Below are 22219 nucleotides of genomic sequence, written 5' to 3'. Positions count from 1 at the left end.
TCTTGCTGCGTAAGTTTCAATATATTTAGAAGTCAAATGCATTTGAAAATAAAAAGCTACATATAGATATCCTTTAATTGTTATGGTGCCTCTAGCACGAATGGTACAAGTGTTGGACAAAATTCTATAGCTTATTATACATATATATACGTATCTGATTTCTTGTGTACACTTTATGCCAGCCGGCTAGCCATTTTCAATAGCATGTCGCAACATTTTCTTTCCCATTTACTTACAATCACAAAATCAACTATTAGTTTATAATATTAAAGTACATGATTGATTTGCATGTGTAAACTGTATGTGGAGGCTGTAACGTTTTCCCAAATGTAAGTTTCATGGAAAACCAACTTGAAAACCACTTTCATAGGGGAGTTGCCACCCAATTCTAAACTGTATGACTGTTTGTGGAGGCTGTAGCCTTTGCCCAAATTTCATGGAAAACCAACTTGAAAACCACTTCCATAGGGGAGTTGCCACCCAATTCTAAAACTGTATGACTGTATGTGGAGGCTGTAGCCTTTGCCCAAATTTCATGGAAAACCAAATTGAAAACCACTTCCATAGGGGAGTTGCCACCCAATTCTAAAACTGTATGACTGTATGTGGAGGCTGTAACCTTTGCCCAAATTTCATGGAAAACCAAATTGAAAACCATTTCTATACACAGAAGTTGCCACCCAATTCCATAAACTGTCAACCAATGTACATAATATGGTTTTCCAGTTGGTAACTACCTACATGGCATCATATTTCAATTTGCATTTTTAAGTGTTCCACCAACAAATCATTGAAACAGTTACAGTACAAAACAATACTGCATGCATTGTACAGAGAAGCATGTTGTGGTTACGGCGCTATCACAAAAGTTATTTTGTATTTTTATGTAGTAGGTGGATGCAAACCAAGTATATGAAAGTTAAAACATGAATGGTGTACTCAAGCTCAGTTGACCCAATAGCTGAACTAATGTCAGTTCTGCATGCACAGTTTCTGTTGAATAATGTAATACAAGGTCTGGTAAAATCAATAATGTTGGCACACTACTCAGGCCAGCCCGCTTAACAGCCTAAAGGCCTACTTTCCTACACATGGTGTCTTTCGTCTTGATATTGACGATACCTGGCAAAGCTTTAATTGTGCATGGTCTTATGATGCCCTCCGTGACTGCCAAATCGCGATGAAAACAAGCAAGCGCCCTGGCCTTATGTCATATGATTATGTCATTAATTAGCTATGTACTTCAAGGAATTATTTTGACGGATGGTATAGTACTTTCATTGTTTATACAAACATAAACAATGATGTCAGCTATAGTCTACTACATATACTTTCATATTACCAATAATATCATAGTCCACCTCTGATCAGATTAAATACGGACTGCAACGCTATGGCTTCTCCGCTATGTAAAAAATCACCTCACTTAATAGAATTACAAGAAGTAAACAGTACTGGCGTAGAGATTGGTAGTGGAGCATATGGACGCGTTATTGAAGTCAATGTACACTCAACGTTGTGTGCTGCTAAGGAAATTCACTCGAATTTAGTGAACGTTTCCTCTACAGAATTTACTGCAACGAAGCAAAAGTTTCTTGATGAATGTCATATAAGTAGTCGAATACATCATCCTAACGTGGTGCACGTGTTAGGCATTTACCAACCCACTCCTGAGGCTAAACTACCATGGCTTGTGATGGAAATGATGGAGTGCAGTTTGACAGGCTTCTTGGAGAAATACAAAAAGGAAAAGGTACCAGTGCATGTCAAGCTATCCATGCTGCTGGATGTTTCTCAAGGATTGGAGTTCCTTCATGGTCAGGATATTGTCCACAGAGACCTCTCCTCCAATAATGTTCTCCTAACAAAATATTGTGTAGCAAAAATTGCAGATCTTGGAGTGGCAAAAATCATAAAGCCTAGTGAAATGAAACTCACACAGGCACCAGGTACTCTTCATTTTATGCCACCTGAGGCATTGTCGGTACAGCCAAATTATAACAAGCCAGTTGATGTGTTCTCACTAGGTTGTGTTGCCTGTCATGTTATGTCCCATCAGTGGCCTGTACCAAAAGACAGAGTTATACAGACTACTCAAAGGGTTCTCACAGAGATTCAGAGACGAGAGGACTATCTTCAATCATTTCCTCAGTCATTATTAAAGGGCTCTCAGTCATCATTAAAAGGGTTGGCGGAACTATGCCTGCAAGTTGATCCAGAAGAACGCCCTAAAATATCCACTGTTTGTAGTAGATTAAAGGATAGTAAGGGTTATTTTTTCAGAGACAAGCAAATCGAACCACTTAATCTAACTGGAGTTGGTAGTGCTGGTGTAGTAATTGGTAAAGGATCATATGGGCAGGTTATTGAAGTGTCTCTGCATGGAATGGTATGTGCTGCTAGAGAAGTTCTTGCCAACCTTGTAGAAGGTGATACCCTTGCAGAAACCAATTTAGCAAAACGATTTGCATCTGCATGTCTTGTAATTAGTCGAATACACCACCCTAATGTGGTGCAGATGTTGGGTATTCACTATCCTACTCCTGAGGCTAAACTACCATGGCTTGTAATGGAAATGATGGAGTACAGCTTGACAAGTTTCTTAAGTAAACATGAAAAGGATAAGCTTTCTCTTTCATTAAAGTTGTCCATCTTGGTGGATGTTTCTCAGGGGCTAGCATTTCTTCATGGCCAAGATTTTGTCCATAAAAACCTCTCTTCTAATAATGTTCTGCTTACAAAGCACTATGTAGCAAAAATTTCAGATGTTAAAATGGCTGATGTCTTTGATTGCAGAGAATTAAAGGAACAACCACAGAGAGTTCATTTTTTGCCTCCTGAAGTTCTTTCAGAGAATCCCCATTATGACAAACCAGTTGATGTGTTCTCACTAGCCTGTGTTGCTTTGCATCTAATGTCTCATCAGTGGCCCGAACCAAAGGATTATCCACAAGACCACAAAAATGACCAAAATGTTGAGGTAAAAAGACGAGAGAAATATCTTAAGTCATGTACACATCCTTTAGTACAAGAAGTAGTGCAGTCGTGTTTGGATGATCACTTTGACCAGCGACCCGAAATACCAGAAATTCACGTCCGCTTGTATAATATCAAAACCGCTGTTGACAAAGCATTGCCATTAACTGGAGCCAATAGCACTGAACTACTTCATGCCAGTTGGCAAAAGAAAATACATTTACCAGAAATTGATACAACTAGTACTGAGGCAGTAGTTGGTACAGGAACATTTAGTGAAGTGTTCGAGGTTTGCATTCATGGTGCACAATGTGCTGCAAAGAGAATTGATCCCAAGTTGGTTGAGAGCATTACCTTCACAGAACATGAAGCCGCTAAGACATTTTTTCTTAATGAGTGCGTCTATGCTAGTCAAATACATCATCCTAACGTGGTGCAGTTGTTGGGTATTCACTATCCTACTTCTGAGGCTAAACTACCATGGCTTGTGATGGAGATGATGGATACAGGTTTGACTGGCTTCTTGGAGAAATATAAACAACACAAAATACCACATTACTTCAAATTATCCATCCTGGTTGATGTTTCTCGAGGGCTGGAGTTCCTTCATAGCCAGGATATTATTCATGGACATCTCTCCTCCAATGAAGTTCTATTGACAAACCATTTTGTTGCCAAAATTGCTGACCTCGGAGTGGCTAAATTCATAAGAAAATATTTAGGAGATATGCAGCCACGCTTTGCATCATTTTTTATGCCACCCGGATCAGTCACTACTCCACAATATGACAAACCAGTAGATGTATTCTCACTAGGTTGTGTTGCCTGTCATGTCATGTCCCACCAGTGGCCTGAGCCAAAGGATGTTGTTTCCAAAGATATGTCAATTATCCCTACAGAGATACAAAAAAGAATGGAATATATTCAGCCATATGCTGACTCATCATTGGGAAGGTTGATGCAATCATGCTTGGTTGATAATCCTGTAGAGCGATCTAACATTACAGTCATTCGAGTTGGTTTGGAAGGTGTTAAAAATATATATCTTCAAGATACCAATCAATGGTTAGCAGCAGCTGATCGTTTTCAACTGATCAAAGTAACCGAAGAAGAGAAAGCCCGAACTGGTAATTTGCGTGCCAATTTTGAAGCAGCTGAGCTAAAGTGGAGTAACATGCAGAAAACATTAGATGATGTGAATGCAAAAATACAGTATATCCGGGGTATCGACTTCTTTAGTGATCAGCAAAAGGTATGTAGTATAATTAAGTAATGGCCCTCCAAATATATTAGGGGAAAATTTTTCATGAATTACTCTGGCTTCTCTGAGGATGAAAGTTTTAATTGTAGAGATTTTGCTTGCATGTTTACAAGGAAATTTGCGATATACTACTGTGATTGGCTTTACACTACTTTTCAGTAAGCTTAAGAAAGCTTCGATGAACATGTTAACTATATAGCTACATCGTGGAAATATTTTAAGATGGCATGACAGTCGGATGCATGATTACAGCTATCTTGGTAGTACTATAACATGTCTGGCACATGAACAGTTCTTTAACTGATCATGATTTGTGTCAAGGCTTATGCTAATGAATGTTTTTAGGAGCTTTACTGTGCTATTAATAGCAACAATTCTGAACAATTGTACTGATCGACTAATGATTTGCTAGGACATGGCACATGTATAAATAATGAATGCATTGATCGAGGTAAAAATTTTCAGTAATAGTTGTCAATTCATGAAAATTGTGAAAATTTCTCCCCACCGTTATTATGGTATGTGTGGTAGATTGGAATGAGTGTGATGAAGGATTATTGTTACATCGGCATCACTTTGATTATTAAATAATGGTTTATAATTCAACAAGTTTAAGGAAAAATTAGGAATTTTCAGTTCGATTAGGGATCATAGATAAAAAAAATGGGAAACAAGGGAGGTCGCCTACACCTGCAGATATACTAGTGAACATTTAATCCCTATATCCCAAGACAAAAACTGAATTGAGGATTAAATGTTCACTAGTATATCTGCAGGTGTAGGTGACTTCCCTTGTTTCCCAACTTTTTTTCTATGTTTCTTAATCTTAAAATTCCTAATTTTTCCTTAAACTTGTTTGTTTACTTTTTTCGTAACATTAATATGACTGGTGAACCCACGCATACCGCATTAAAAGAATGATGGCCCCAAATGGTGCATGCCCTAGTTATCAAATACTGCTTCTAAAGTGCAGTGGCCATTACGCTTCGCTTTCAGCTATGTTCAGCCCGTTACACAGTGCTACAGACGAAAACAGTAGAAGAAGTGCCCCTGCAACAATCCAGTCACCACAAAAATACAACACTGAATTTGCACGCCCCCAACTATCAATTACTGCCTCGAAAGTGCAGCCACTATTACACTTTGCTTTCAGCTATTTTCAGCCTGTTTCACAGCGTTACAAACGAAGAACAATGTTAGCAATCAATCCAGTCACCACGGAAAATACGGATGATTCCCATTTACAAAAGTACTGTAGGGAAGCCATGCATTGTGCTACCGCAAATCGACACCTTTGGCTGTCAGCAAAAAGAAATGGGACACAAAGGAGGGCAAAGGTAAGTCCATAATGTGTGCATTGTATGTACTGCGGTAGGCCAAAAGGTAGGCTTGAGCCAATTATGGCTTAGAAAATTACCTGTGCTTTTGAGCAGTGCTCAAAAATCCAGCCTATTATGCTCAAAATTATGCTCTCAAAATCAAGATTATGCTCGAGAGCTGACTGTTTTATTACCGTATATCTGCATTTCCTGACTGCTGTATTAGAGTAACTGACTGCTCTATTAGAGTATCTTGATCTTATTTCTATAAAGTGTGAATAATCAGTCAAGAAATAGTAAAAATGGTAACACTGCAAGGTTTTTTTGATATGAAATGCAGTAATAATATGCAGTGTATTCATGTTGTGCAGTATTTTTGGCACGCGCGTTGCACATTTTAATTAAAATTCTTGAAAATTGTCCTATTATGCTGACATAATGCTTGATGCTTTTGTTAGCCTATTATGCTCAAAATTATGCCGGCATAATTGGTGCAAGCCTACCAAAAGGCACGTCTTGGGATGAAGCGACATCAAACAGTGAAAAAATCAAGCCCATAGTCTTATCCTTAGCCATTATCGAGCAGGCAGGCAGTTAGTCAGTAGAAAATTCCATTGAATAATTAAAAAAAAAATTTAACATACAGTACATATCATACTGTATAGTTTTTTTGCTTTTTTTAAATTTTATTTTCCGGCCCTAATGGCACTCCCTTCCACCCACACGTCTCTATGGAAAACAAGCTAGAAGAACAACATAAAAAGGGAAAAAGAAAGAATTTACCTAAAGAAAACACACCTAAAATAACCTACAGAAGCCCAGGGAATGTTAGTGAACTGGTAGATGCCCCTCTGTGACGGAGAGGCTACTGCTGGGGGCACACCAGGGCGCTTAGAGCATGATCGAGAACCACGGATGCACATAATGGAGGAGCGAAGTAAGGAGAACCCCAAACCGCAACGGAGCCAGCCCATCACCACTGAATATGGGGAACTCCACTTCTCACTGAGTAATTGAGTATAGTAGGGACCACAAAGGAGTGGCATGGCCCACAAAATAACATCCCCCAAAAACCAGCCTCAATTTTCCGTGATGATGATGAGGCAGTATTGATTAGGTAAAACTGAGCCCAAACAAGCTATCAGATTGACCCGAAATGCTTTCAACAAGTTGCTGTGGAATTTTAAAATAATGGAATTTTCTACTGACTGACTGCCTGATACCTTCAGACAAGCGTAACTCGATAACGGTTAAGGCTATGGACTTTTTAAATTTATTTATTTATGAATGTATTCAAAAAGTGGAAAACACATGCACATGACAACAAATGCTACTATTAGAATCTACAAAACAAACTATATAACCGCAACAAATGAAATACAAAATACAACTAGCCCCAGGGAAAGGGGAACAACAAAGAAAGAACAACTACAGGGAAAGGGGAAAGTCATCATCACCTCCTTGCAGAGTCCAATACCTTAAAATCATGCGAGCATCAGCTATTCATCTATAAATAAACTGAAGTAAATACATTACAGACTTGATTTTTTCACTGTTTGACGTTGCTTCAGCCCGACAGGTGCCTTTTGGCATACTGCAGTACATACAATGCATTCTTCATGGACTTAAGGTAGATCATTCTAGGATGATTGGTAGTGTACTCGCCTTGGCGTGCCATGCAGAGCTGTTCAGTACAAGGTAAATAAAGTAAAATTACTATAGAGCATATAACTATTTCTACAATCTATAAAAGACTGATAAGTTTTACCTATATTCTGTTATTCTGCAATTTCGTTCTCCACATTTTACAAACTCCCATGGACTTACCAGTGTCTTCCTTTGTGCCCCATTCATCTTTGCTGACAGCGAAAAGTGTCGATTTGGCGATACTAGCACGTGATGGCTTCCCTTCATAATGAAAATCGTCCGTATTTTTCAAAGTGGCTGTTTTGATTGCAGAGGTGCTTTTCTCAATTTGTACTGCTGTGTAACGGGTTGAACACAGCCAACAACAAAGCGTAATGGATACTTCACTTTTCAGACGATAATTGATGTAACTGGGGCATGCGGCACCATTCCTTTCAGTATGCATGGATTGCAGAGGTGCTTTTCGAACAGTTCTAAATCTGAAATGCTGTGTAACGGGTTGAACATAGCTGACAATGAAGCGTAATGGATAGTTCATTTTTCAGACGATAATTGATATAGCTGGGGCATGCGGCTCCACTTCAGATGCAGTATGTGTGGGTTTACCAGTCATAATAATAATAATAATATTTACAAAAAAGTTAACAAACAAGTACACAGAAAATTTGGAATTTCCAACTAGAGTAGGGACCATAGCACATCGATAAAAAGTACTGAAACAAGCTGGAGTAGTGCACGATATTAAATCACAGTAAAACAATAAGAAGTGTTATATCCCTATACTGTGTTCAAGATACCATAATGGAAATGCACATGCAGTAGGGATATGATACTTGTTATTGTTTTACTGTGATTTAATATCGTGCACTACTCCAGCTTGTTTCAGTACTTTTTATCGATGTGCTATGGTCCCTATACTCTAGTTGAAAATTCCAACATTTTCTGTGTACTTGTGATGATCTTGCTTCAGTCTTCTTTGCAGTCTTTATCTCTTTAATACAAGCATATAGAAATACTGATTTGTAAGATATACAGATCATTTAAATCACAAATGCAGAGACTATCACCTGTTCCATGAAGTATAAACTTTCCCTACTTAAGATTGCTATATGCAGTACATACAATATACGGTAGTGCTGCATAGGAAATTATGAGGGGTTGCATTTTTTCACCAAAAAATGTCAACCAAAATCAGCTTCCTTCATGGCAACACAACTTGGTTAGGTGTAATATGCCTTTAGGCGTGCATACCTCCAGTGCAACCCAAAATACTTCCAATAAATTGCTATGAAAATTATTTAGTTTTCTACTGAATGTCTGACTGATTGACTGACTGATTATAAGATTTTCCTACATATACTAATATTATTGTCTTACTGCAGCTGAAGGCAACCATGATAAAGAATCATGCATTCTCCACTACCATTTGATTCTAACACATTATGGCTTAAGTACGACAATCATGTATAACGGTGCACTGATTTATTGCAGAAGTTCTTCTTGTATCATTCTTCATGTATTGCTGCATAATGGGTAGAACAAAGCTGATTACAAAGCAGAATGGTCACTTCATTTTTCAATAATTGATAATTCATTAGTTCAGTTGATATTTATAATGTGTCTGGTACCATGATATGGTATGCGTTGATTCGCCAATCAAAAACTGTGTCACAAAAAACAAACAAACAGATGTAAGCAAAATTACAATTTTTTATTTCAGTAAGAATCATATGAACCATACTAGTGGGTTCACGATAGGGATCACCCATGCTTATTTTGTAAAAATCCTAATAGAACACACACCAAAAAACCTTGAAAAGCATCCTTAACTCAACATGACCCTGGTTCTTTGCAAGGAGTATCCTCAGTATAGGCCCACTAGCAAGCTTCAAGTGGAAAGGAAGTAGTAAGTGTATTAAATAAGATACAGTGCAAAAACCAAAGACTTGCAACAAAGCTGACCTCTCTACAGGAAGACTTGTTATGTAGCTAAACTTCCTACTCGTACCTTAGCTGGACTCTCTACAGAGAGACTTATAACATATAGCTGAACTCTATACAGGGTGACTTTCTGAACTCCTGCCCGCCCACCTGCATCTTCCTTCTGTGCAATTACATGGTCATCTTCTTCTTCATGCAAGGAAACCATACCAAGATTTTCTGCATTGACACTTCCTTAGAGGAGCATATTAGAAGCCACAAAACTATCTGAAGCACTTTAGCAATTGTAAAGTATAAATACACACCCTGTAGCAATGGCAGATCCAGGATGGGGCATTTGGGGCAAATGCCCCCCCCCCCCCCCCCTCAAGAAATTGCATACAAGATCGAGATACTCTAATAGAGCAGTCAATTACTCTAATAAAGCAGTCACAGTGTTCATGAGGCAGTGTAGCTTACTTATGAAGCTATAAATAAGGATTTTATTTTACATATCATATGTGATATAATATATTTGGTAAAGGATAACTAGCTATTATTGTTGTGACCTTTTTTTTTTTGCTTTTCAACTTTTTTTAGCAAGGTGCTCCCCCTCTTTCCAAACTCTGGATCTGCCCCTGTGTAGAGAGTTCAGTTACATTACAAGTCATCCTGTAGACAGTTACAAGTCACATGCTGAGAGTTCAGGTATGTTTCAAATTACCAGCAGAGTTCAGCTACATTACAAGTCACACTGTAGAGAGTTCAGCTACGTACATTCTAAATCAAAACAGCTAAGCTGTGAAAAGAGTGTGGCCTCCACAAGAGTTAGGGTGAAATAAGGATGCATCAAAAGTGGTAGTCAAGAAATGCCTGTAATTATGTTAATGCTAATCATTTTCATGATCACGCTGATCATTAAAAATGATCAGCATTAACGTCATTGCAGTTTGACTGCCAATTTTGAGTTCACATATTTTGCACTCTGGGTCTTTTGAAGGCTACACTTTTTTCACAGCTTAGCTGTTTAAATTTGATGGCTACTTAACTAACTAGTAATGTAGATTCTAGCTCATATTAAGGCTATCAGTACTGTATAGTAGGGACCACAAAGGTGTGTGTGTAGACCATGAAAAAAATGCCACCCAAAAACCAGCCTCACCTTTCCCTGACAACGATGAAGCAGTATTGGTTAGGTAAAACTAAGCCCAACCAAGCCTTCAGATCAACCCGAAACATTTTCAACAAAATTTTTTTTTAAGTTTATTAAACAGAATTTTCTGCTAACGGACATGTGCCTTTTGGCATACCGCAGTATGAAGAATGCATTCATCATGGACTTACCATTGTCCTCATTCATCTCTTCTGGTGTCGATTTGGCGGTAGCACATGATGGCTTCCCTTCGTAACAGAAATTATCCATATTTTTTTATAGTGGCTACTTTGATTGCAAAGGTACTTTTTGAATAGTTCTTCATTTGTAATGCTGTGTAATAGGTTGAACATAGCTTACAATGAAGCATAATGGATATCTCACTTAATTGACAGCTGGGGCATGTGGCACCATTTTTCTTTTGATGTGGTATTTGTGGGTTAACCAGTTATAATAAGTTTATTTTACAAAAAAAGTTAACAAACAAGTACACAAAAATTGCTTTGGGTGTATATATCAGGAAAATCCCTCACAGCCATGGTATAACTAAGTATTATTTATATGTATATATACGTACGACCAAAGTACAAAGTCCACTAATATAGCTGCAGGCGTAGATTACCTCCCTTGTTCCATTCATTGTTATACCAGAAGAGACAGGTTACAGAATGGTTATCAATTTTTGTTGAAAGAGTTGTGATATTAATGATGTGTAATATTAGTAAAAGTTGATCAAAACTACTTTTCTTATATTAGAATCCAGTTGAGAATAGTAAACACACTAGAAAAGCTGCTTCAGAAGAAGATGTTGTTTACTATAACAATGACCAAGGAATTACAGATCCTGCCTCTTCTGCAGATCTTGTCCCTTCTGAAAACACTACATTATCATCTTCTTATGAAAAAGTAATGACGTCTTCTGCTTCATATCAGCATAACAGAAAGAGCACAGATAATAGTACTATGGAGGGTCGTCAACGGTCTGCCACTACACCTTCATCATCATCATCTCCCTCATCTAAAAAGCTTGACCAGTGGCAATGTACTGACTGTCAGCATCTGAATGAGTCAAATAATTCAAATTTTAAGGGATGTAAGATGCACAGTGAACTCAAAGCATTTGGTAAAGCAACCTGCAAGTCATGCGAGTTCAATATTTTTTTTCTTTCTATTGATAGTTTAAAGAATGCTACTTGCACAAAATGTCATAAGACTGTGTTTATAAACACGCAGTATTTTAAATGATGCTGAGTATAAATAAAGACACAGCATGCCAAGTTACTGCATCATTGCACACATAATGACACATTTGCTTTTTCCCCTTACTGTAGTACATAGATACACACACCGCACATTAACTATATTCATATATTGTAAGTATTATATTCATTATTATGCAATGTTGTGTATTACTTTTTGTTTATAATTGTTTATTTCTATATTTAATTATCAAAACACTTAAAACATATGCATGTTGTTTTATTAATTATAGAGTATTTGGCTGATGCAACAGAGTTATGTGGAATCTATGTAACTATGTAAAGCATGAAGTATACAGGGGGACATCAAACTAACCTCAACATTAACATTTGGATATGATTAAAACTATCAGAGTGGTTTACTGCTAATAAAGTATAGAATTATGTGTCTTCTCCCACCAGTGCATGTATAGGTCACTTATAGTCTTAATCTTATTAAAAAAACTGTACGTAGAAGATTTGAGTGATTATTCAATACATTCTAATAGAGTTTTTCATTTTGCCTATTTATAGCTGTGACCCCTGAAAAAACCATCCCTGATGGTGTATATAACATCAAAACCTAAAGGATTATTATAATTATAGAGCCAGAGGCAATTATATCCATTTTGTAGTACACAAGGCTACTCACTGTGTATACTATATTCTTGCACTATGGAATGTTGTATTTTCAGTATATATATATTGTTTCTCTTGTATGGTCAGGCACATAATTATACTGGTACGTGCACGCATACAGGCAAGGAGAATCCCTCATGATGAACAGGTCTACAGGAAGATCTTGCTACAGTATCCAACTGGGCAAAAGTCTGGCAGAGAAAATTACAGTTTACACTTCTTAAAGTTTCTTAGTTTACTAGCCCCAGTATATACAGTTAATAATTACTCTTTTTACTGAGAGTTTAAATTAAAACTTAGTAAAACAATATGTTCCATATATTGATATTTTACTATCAGTATAACTGGGTACAACTACAGTAAAGCAGCTTAACAACTTAGTAAACTAAGAACCTTTTAAGTAGTGTTAATTCCAATAAGTGTAATTCTTTGAAATTGTCATATTAATTAATTACAGCTATAAAAGCAGTCAAGTGATCAGGGCAACCGTTAAGAATTGGGCAGCCATTAAGAATTTCAGCATACAATTGGCCTGGTTATCATAGTGTCTCAAATTTAATTTAATGCCTTTAGATAGAAACTTTACTCCCATTGCTTTAACAAATTAATTGCAATTTGTTGTATCTGCATATTATATCAGCATTTCGTTTTAAAAACCTTAAATCTCTCAGAGATTGACAGGCATAACAGATCAGCCAGCCAGCTGTTATGCCTGGTATTACCCTACAATATTGACACCTGCACTTACTGCTGCTAGTGAACGCTAAGGTAATTCCACAGTTATTTGTTTAGAAGTTAGCTAGATCATGCCTTCCAGGTCATGAAATGATCAGTATATAGTCTTGACATAAGCAGTAGGATAGTTTATATATACCTACATCAGTATAATATTGCATGCATGGGTTAGTTGAAATTTTACATATGTATATCTATGCAATCTATGCCATTGCAGCAAAATACAGCGCGCATACTAATTTACATATATACATGGCCATTTACATGCTATCTATTGATGCATGTGCACATATGTCACAATAAGGATATCACACACACATGCATGAGCATGTATAATTTAATTTTATATTGTTTGGCTGCATGTCTCAGATTTACTATAACACAAAATAACATTATATTAGCTAAAGGGACCAGATTTTAATAGTAGAGTGCATGTGTGTTCAATCATAGCATGCATGAAATTGTCACTAATGCATGGAAAATTAACTGTATAAGCTAGTTCTCTGGTTCAGTTTACATTAGGTTGAGTTGAGACTATGGCATGCAAAGACACACATATGTGAAGTATATAGCCTTTCTTTTATACCTTCTAGCTAGTCTCATGATTTGAAACTGTGTGTAATAAAAAAATAATAATCGTATATGGTTATCCACAGCCTTTGGGGCCTAAGCCTGTGAAGCAGGGAGTTAGAAACCTGAAGCTGAAAACTACATAATGCTGAATGCAGAAAATGTTCCAGACCAGGTGGTGACTTAGGCTTGATCCACAAACAGCTTGCAACAATACCCATAAATTATGTCATTTCAAGAAGTATACATGCACATCATAGTATATGTGTAGCTACCTCTCAGAAGGTGCACATGTATCTCTAATCATGCATCATAGGTGGATGAGCCATCATATGCTTCCCAGCTGGAGTAGTGGAGATACATATTACATAGCAGTCAGAACATTACTTACAGTGGAACCTCAGACCTCTATTATCCAGGCACCTCCATTGTCCAGGTTCCTCCATTGTTTGGACAACCCAAATTAGTCATGTGGCTTATATAGTCTACTGACAATAATGGAGTTTGGGTTGGGCAATTAAGAAATGAAAACTGGAAACGGAAAGTGGAAATTAAAAACGGAAATGGTCAGAGGTAGTTATTGTAAAGAGAATGGTCTTTACAAAAGGTGACCATGAAGTGGTCTTTAAGAAGTGGCCACTAAACAAGGGTTCTACTCCGGGTAGGTTTATCTTCACATTGTAATAATAGTTAAACATCTATTTCATGGCTTTATTAAAATGTAAATCTGGAGTAAAACCCTCACTTAGAGGTCAACTCTTCACCTTTTGCAAAGACCACCTCTGTACGACATCGACCACATATATAATTAGGTTCTAAAGATAGCTATGGCATACTTAATGGTCTAATTGATTAGACCACTTCATGGTCACTTTTTATAAGGAAAGACCACCTCTTTACCACCAAACATGTATTTCATAACTCATAGAAAGGCCGGGATCAATGTCATCTCCCATATTTTGGTCCACACTTCACTCAACTGAGTCATCTGTCTATCTGCTTCATGTCATACAAAACAGTCAATGCAAGTGGAAAATGAGGTCTCATAATGAGATGATGACCTTAAGAGCCTAGCACTTTTAGCTGACCTAGCTGTTTTGATAAAGTCATGAAATAAATGTTTGGATATTATTATGATTTGAAGAGGTGGTAAGCGGGTGGTCTTTATAAAGGTGATCGTGAAAAGGTCTGGTCATTAAGTATGCCTGAGACATAATTGTAATGTGGTCTTTGTATGGAGGTGGTCTTTGTAAAAAGGTGGTCTTTAATAGGTGGCCACTAAACAAGGGTTTTATACAAGGTATGTTTATATGATGATTTAATCATTTCCGTTTTCCATTTCCAGTTTCCATTTCCACTGTTTCCAATTACTCAGTTTGGGTTAGATGAAAGCACAAGGAGGAGCTGCTGTTTACCTGTTATGTGGCTTGTTTATTCTACTAATTTAGTTGCTAGGTGATAAAACATTTTTACAGCCCAGGGGAGAGATCATGAATGCTCTGTAGTGAATTTCTCTTCTACCCACTAAACTGTAAACTAACCAAATGGGCTGAAGCCTTTTAACAAGTATGATATTTGAGTAGCCAATCGGAATTGCTGACACAATTATGAAGTCTTTAGGAGCAACAACTAATGATACAATAATCAGACTTTTAAGTGCTGATAAAATGATGAAATATAACGGCCATGGATTCTTGTGAACTACAAAGCATAAAGGGTGGTCACTGTGTTACTATGCATGCATGTGATTAGTGGATAATCACACACAATGTCATGCTAGAGAATAATGTATACTTGTATAGCTTACAGCCAAAATTGCACTTGGTTTGGCGGCCTCCTGCAACTTGTACAATGTTCCCTAATTGTACTCAAATGTGTAATTACCTATACAAATCAACAAAAATTTTTTCCCTTGAACTATTTAGGTTGTAATGGTAATAGAAAAATCTAATAGATATGTTCCAGTTCATTATCCATTGGCATTTTATTTTGCGCTTTGTTGTACTTATATGCAATCCAGCTGGATGAAATCCCTTTTATCCCTGAACTCTTTAATCAACAACACTATAATTTATAATACTTTGTACACACTCCCTATAACTAAGGACACCCTTTACCAAGGATAAAAATAAATTCCCCCCCAAATATGTCTACCTTAAAGGGGTTTCACTGTACGTAAGTTACTACAACGCTGTGAGGTATATCGTATACTTAAGGCCACTCCAAATAAATTCTCTGTTTCCCGTCCACCGCCCGCATCTAGTTCAGTACTGACAGCTCTAAATATTCCATTATTCCGTATTCTTCCATTATTTTCTGGTTATTCTTGCATACTGAGAGGCTTAGTAAAAGCCATCTTGAAACAGCGTCAGCTCACGTGTCAGTAGTGCTATCGAGTTGGCACAAACTTCACGTTTGCACTATTTTTGCAACTTGAAAAGCTTAAGGGTGCTCTGTACAGTTCGTACAAGGCTTCCCAAGACATAGTCTGTTTTGCACTAAAAGAAATATTATGGTCACTTAATTAGTCTGTGACATGTTGACACATTTTAGTACCCATAAATTAGGTATCCCATAGCAACAAGCGCACGCATCTTGCTATTCTACACCCTCTCACTTAAATTAGAACTACTCCATCATTTTTAATCCAATGGACATGAAATTTTCACACAAGCTACTTTAGCAATTTTGCCAAAGAAGAGCGTTTGCCATTTTTAAATAGCAAGTTCAGATGATGAATAACATGGAAGTAAAGAAAGGATTTCTGGGAGTGTCAACCCAAAAGATAAATATGTGATGAATGAGAAGCTAAAAGACAAAAATAAAAACGCACAATGGTTTGTGCTGTTTAGCATAGTGTATCATAAAAGTATCAAGGCTCTAGTGTGTAAACTGTAGGACTAGTTCTAGTATAAAGGGAAAAACTGTAACTCATGTTCTAAAGCAAATTTAGCAGTTGGGTTTGGACTAAACTGTGTACTAGTGTTAGCATATATCCAGTAAAAAAGTACAGAACATTTGCTAAAACCATTTGTAAGTTATAGAACAAATTAAATTTCATGGGAAGCCATATAAGCGGACTGTACAGAGCACCCTTAAGCATGCTTTTATGCAGCTTTTTATGGTTGTGCCAGGCAAATAATGGCTTGAAAAGCTGCCAATCTTAAAGGGTAGAGTATTTTAGACAGCAGCTTCCACGATACTCCTGTCCCTCTCTCTGTTCTTTTTTCCTGTGCTAGCTAAACATTTAAGTACAAAATGAAACATTAGGTGTGAATTTGGTTGAATTAATAGTCCAGCTGTCCTGCTTGTTTCCATTTAAACTGATTCAGTGTTGTGGATGATATTATGATGACATACAGTAATCAGGAAACTGTGTTAAACTATGTTAAACTGTGTTAATTTAAACTGTGTTATGGTCTATGGCAATGACAAATATCTCAGTTGATTTTTAGCATGCTAGTGCTAGCCTAGTTTGGTGATGCCCATCCCTCACTTAAAGAGGAAGGGCCTAGTAGTCACTGTAGTATCACGAGAGTTATCACGCAATTAAACAATGATGTCACAATAAAGGTAGCAAGAATGACATGTGGCCAACCATACAAAGTAAGTTGCTGTTGAAATACATTAACAAATTGCTGACCAAAGATACTTTCCATATAGCATCACGAGTACAACCCAAGGCCCTTTACTACCTCCTATCTTTTGTTCTTTTAAATGAACACCCTATTGTCGACTGCAAGCTGCCTTAATCATAACAAATCTTTGCAAAACTTTGTGGCAAAGTCTTCCATACATTATGTTAATTCCAAAATACCCATATTGATTGGTGTTACCTGTTTTCTGTAACACGCTATGAATTTTGATTGCTAGGAGACCAGACCTTTCTTTTTTATATGAATCCAGCGGACACTGCCAGACTAGTGCTAGCAAGTTTTTAGTATGGAAAGTAATTAGTATATTATAGTGTAAGCTATTTGTGTAAGGCCAGATGATTCCAACACTACAGCTTACATATAATCAAGGCTTTAAGGGGGCTGTAAAACTCACTGAGACTTTATATTTTCTCAATTTTGAGCCTGTATACAAATAATTGAATTTTCCTTGTCAATATAAATCCTAGAATAAGATGGGAGAGAAACTTATCTTTGTTTACCTATACTGTACAACCAAGAGTTCGTAATACTGATTTGTATGGGGGAGAGTGTCTAACTCTCAGTATGGCCTGTACAAACACCCTGCGTAAAGTTCACCTTTCATCAAATCAACACCTTTACTGGGGGATAGAAAACTGTTGATTAGTGTTGCTGAAGAAGGTAAAGCCTATGTTCTGAAATAAGGCCGAGGTGTTACTTTAAGCAGGGTGTTTGGTGAATGCATTCAAGTTAGACACTCTCCACCTTATTATGAACTCTTGGTACAACTTCAAAGGAAAATGAAGAAAACATACAGATGAATCAATAAAATCACTACAGTAAGGTGAATTACAGACTAGTGAGATCTTGGTTAATTAATGACAGTGGTTGGAGATTAAGTGTGGTAGCTTCTTGCTCTTGAATATGTTGCAAAGTGGAAGTACAAATCAAAATGGGATATCAATTTCATTATGAAAAATTTGTATACATAAATAATCTAGCATTACTATTTCATTTGTCCTCCACTTAAACATGCTACAACAGTACTAGTGTCAGTACATTGGCAGTGAGTCTACCTTGAAATCTCAACTCTAGAGTAGATCCAACACAGGACAGCCCGCACTGTAACAAATACATGTGATCCCATTGTAATTTCATGGACCAGCTGGACTGGGAATCACTTGAAAATAGACGAACAAATTTAACCCGTTTTGTTTGAAGTGAAGCTTATGAAATGTTACACTTAAGAAATCCTAGGATTCTTAGGTGGTATGTAATTAATGTGAGTGTTCCATTTCAGGTCTGACTAGATACATTGAAATTACACACACATCCTGGTCCAAATCACGTTTGCCTGGTGGCTACGGGCATGGTTTCACATGCGGCTTATAATAGAGATTTGGCTGATCTTGGAGTTTTGGCATTTAGCCTGATTCAAGGCTAGCAGTCAGACACATCCTTGAATTGTGCAACGGATAAAATCAGCTCACTATTGAATACGGCATTAGTCCACTGCACCAGCTGTTAATATATAAATAACTCCATGCATACACTTCAGTGATGTTTGCAGAATATAACCTCCTTGCGGTCTGCCAAAATATTTGCTCCTCACACACTGCACAAAATTCTTCAAGTTTAATTCAGCTGGCTCTTTCCTGTTACCAGTATCTTCCTGCTTGCTTTATTTACACTGACTTATGACTTGAAAGACCGGCCCAGACTGGTTTCTAAAGTCTAAATAAGAAAAACAGCTCACATAAAGTTTCCTTCCGTATGGATGAACATCACTGATACAGCTCATCCCACAATAATACTTCGTTACTAATAACAACCAACAAAAACCCACAATCGATCCGTTAATTCTTTTTATCTTATGTTTAACCACCCACTGGAGATGCCACTGCTAACTTATAAGGGAAGTTTCAGCAATGGTAAGTTGCAAGCTTCAATTTGAGAAAGCGTTCCGTTCCGTGGTTTAGTCCATCATTCCGTTCCGTTCCGTAGAATAGTCCCCACCTTTTCTCACTAGGGTTCAGCTCAACTTGTTCGTGGTCTGACCCACACAGCTGCCAGCTGCAAGGATCTGGCCTACAAAAGCATAGATATATAATCCCAGGAACTTGAGCTACTATGGCGTGGGGGATTCCTGTCTAAAATTACGACGGTAAAAACTTAGTAATATATCCGTTTACAATGACTTATACACGAACTTACTCGGCAATTCGCTGGGAGAATAGTGTGATGCATTCAGCGCCTTCATGTCCATTCCGAGGCATACATTCAGCAACAACTCGCAGCCGATTCGCCTCCACTTGTTACGCACAGAGACTAGTTATATCACCAACCCACCGCTTCAGGAAGAACCATTAAGATGGTAGCCTCGACTTTGTCACTATCCCCGGTTCTTATTCAATAGTATTGGTTCTTATTGTCACGTAATCTCGTTATGTACAGACTTGCTCAACCACAAAATTACGTAATACAGGAAACTGGGTTGTCACGTGATCACTGCACAAAGTTCTGCGTAACAATGACAGATCGAGTGACCTTTATTTACAGTGGAGTGGATATCTCGCTAGTCTGCTAGTATAACAGGTGACCTCAAGCTACCCCCTATATCTTGGCTTCTGCTTCATGGAAGGTATTATAAATAGTCAGTATAGTGTTCTGGTAGTTTAATAGTTGTGTATGCCAAGTAGTACTTTCATTACATGGACTCTACTGAGTAGTGAGTGAGCCTTGAGCTAATAGTGTATGGCATTGTTATCAGGTGGTTACAAATCAACCAAGCTTACCAGCCAATGCCATGCATTCATAAACTGTAACATTACTGGTTATCTGCACATGGGACAATGTTGGGATTTGAACTTTGATTAGTACAAATGCCTGCTTTGTGCTGTTGCTTATACCATATAGGTGAAGCAACATAGCCAACCCGGCTGGTTAGAACATTGGCTTGGTTCCAGGTTCAATGCCCCCTCCTCCAACTGTAAGTTGCAGTTTCCTGAGCAAGAGACCTACCTAAGTATGACTGTATAACTGGGACTTGGGGAAGCTAGTGTCACTTAGTGGTGTCGGGGTTATGAGTTCCACGGGCATTTACCGGTTGCTTGCGAAATGTAAAAACAAAATCACGTGCACATTTCACTTGAAGATTTTTAATTTTCTGATGAAAATTTGTGTTCTGCCTATCATATATAACAATCAGTATAATTATACATCACGTTTTGCTGGCAAACTGTTAACTACAATCCTTGCCATATAGTTCAAGATATTCGTATCATGGGTCACGTGTTTGATCATGTATCTGTTCTTACTACATTTTTGCAATCAACCTGAAAGTTGGTAGAAACGTGATCAGTATCCCAGATGATTGAATTTCACGGCTTGCGTTGTACTCTTCTTGATGCTTTCCACGAGCTCTATACAATGCTCTTCACTTTGTCATTTAATAGCACTGTTGCACAGAATGTTTAGAAATTATGACTGGTATTCATTTGATACCTGGCATTTGTTTAGTAGAAAAATTACTTGTATCTTCCCTATTGTGTTGTGCCTTATACCAATTGTTTTATTTTGCAGAGCATTAAAACAAGATGTCACAGAATTCACCAGTTTGAACAATCCCGATGTAAGTGTGTATTAGTTGTTTAATATAGACCATGTCCAGTCTTTGGACATGGTTTTATAAAAAAAATGAAAGTGTTGATCGTACACGATATGGCCATCCTAAAGTATTGCAAGAACACTTAGTAATAGTCTTAACTTATCGAACGTTCCCTTCACTATGAGTATTTAATATTTTCCCAGCATATAATGTTGTAGATTTTGCTTTCAAATTAATGGTGACCACATCCTCAGTAGCAGGTGGCTAGTTTCCAGCCCCTAGTATGTGGGGGGGGGGGGGCTTAAATTAAGCTCCTTACTAAAGTCACCTCTATATAAATTGTAATCATGGCTATTTGTTATGTGTAATCTTATTTAATTTTTGGTAATGTAAAACTACTACTACTACCTAGGAACATGCGTTTACTGCTTAATTTGGTGCAGTCATAAATGGAACTACCGGTTATAACTTTGGTTGTGAATTGTCACATCATGTACGTTTGGTGTGCTTTAATGTACATTGACATGGCTGTAAATGGGTGATATTTGCATGATTTATCTGTTCACAACCTATAACAAAGTCCAATTCATAATTTGTAGTGAGATTATATAATAGAAACCAAGAGTATTGAACGGGTGTGTTACCAGTCATAAATGATTGCGTGAAATAACATGGATATTTCAATAATTGTTCGTTTATAGTGCCATGATAAGTTGCTGTATTTAGCCCAATTCAGCCAGTGAAAACGTGATAGCATTAAAGGGAAATGGCTAATGTTAAAGTTCTGGCATTGCCTAGTGGATCCCTGAAGGCGTGGCAACACTCTCATTTGTGCAGCCATTGTTTTAGCGAGCTGGGGGCAATAACTGTTGAATACTTGGTTGAATAATGCAGAAAACTGGCGAACAAAGGCCTTTTGCCATGTACACATTTCAAATACCATTTCACACAAATGAACAATTACTGAAATATCCGTGTTATTTTATGCGATCATTAATCACGGGCTAATACACCGTTCGACACTCTTGGTTTCTATTATATACTGGCAAATAATATATTAAACATCCATTGCTCATTGCAAGGAGTATTTCGGGTTACCTTAGACTGGGATTATGGTGTTTATCATTAGTTTCCAACAACTCAACATGTTGACTGGAGGGTTTGGTTCACAAAATCACCATATTGTGTGATTTTTAGTTTAGAGAAGCAACTACTTTCACAAGTAGCGAATGTTCTTCTTCATATTACTGTAGGTGCTAGTGGCACAGAGATACTTGTCACTGCTTGAAGTTCTTAGTTTACTAATTTGTTAAGATGCCTTACTGTAGTTATACTGATAGTAAAGTGTCAGTAAACTTAAGTATATGGAACATAATTATTTTACTAAGTTTTAAACTCTCAGTAAAACATCAGTAATGCGGGTTTACTGAAAAACTACTAAAATAACAAACAATTAACTGTTCCATATACTGGGGATATACCACTGTAGTAAACTAAGATACTTCAAGCAGTGTGTATT

General features: G+C 37.3%; 1 protein-coding gene and 1 long non-coding RNA gene across 2 annotated transcripts; both read left to right on the top strand.

Moving 5' to 3' along the window:
* The first annotated feature begins 1361 nt into the window (after positions 1-1361).
* Positions 1362-11744, top strand: LOC136262795 (uncharacterized). The gene is made up of 2 exons (XM_066057200.1): positions 1362-4228; positions 11033-11744. Exons 1-2 carry the CDS (start codon positions 1394-1396, stop codon positions 11519-11521), a joined length of 3324 nt encoding a protein of 1107 aa, XP_065913272.1. The 5' UTR covers positions 1362-1393; the 3' UTR covers positions 11522-11744.
* A 7897-nt stretch (positions 11745-19641) lies between these two features.
* On the top strand, positions 19642-21978 carry LOC136264584 (uncharacterized). The gene is made up of 3 exons (XR_010705222.1): positions 19642-19734; positions 20676-20724; positions 21954-21978. It is a non-coding gene; the product is annotated as an uncharacterized lncRNA (long non-coding RNA).
* Positions 21979-22219: the final 241 nt, after the last annotated feature.

Source organism: Dysidea avara, chromosome 8 (assembly GCF_963678975.1).
Source record: "Dysidea avara chromosome 8, odDysAvar1.4, whole genome shotgun sequence".
In the NCBI taxonomy this organism is placed as follows: Eukaryota; Metazoa; Porifera; class Demospongiae; order Dictyoceratida; family Dysideidae; genus Dysidea; species Dysidea avara.
The sequence above is the reverse complement of the archived record's forward strand: the minus strand, read 5'-3'. Positions and strand labels throughout refer to the sequence as shown.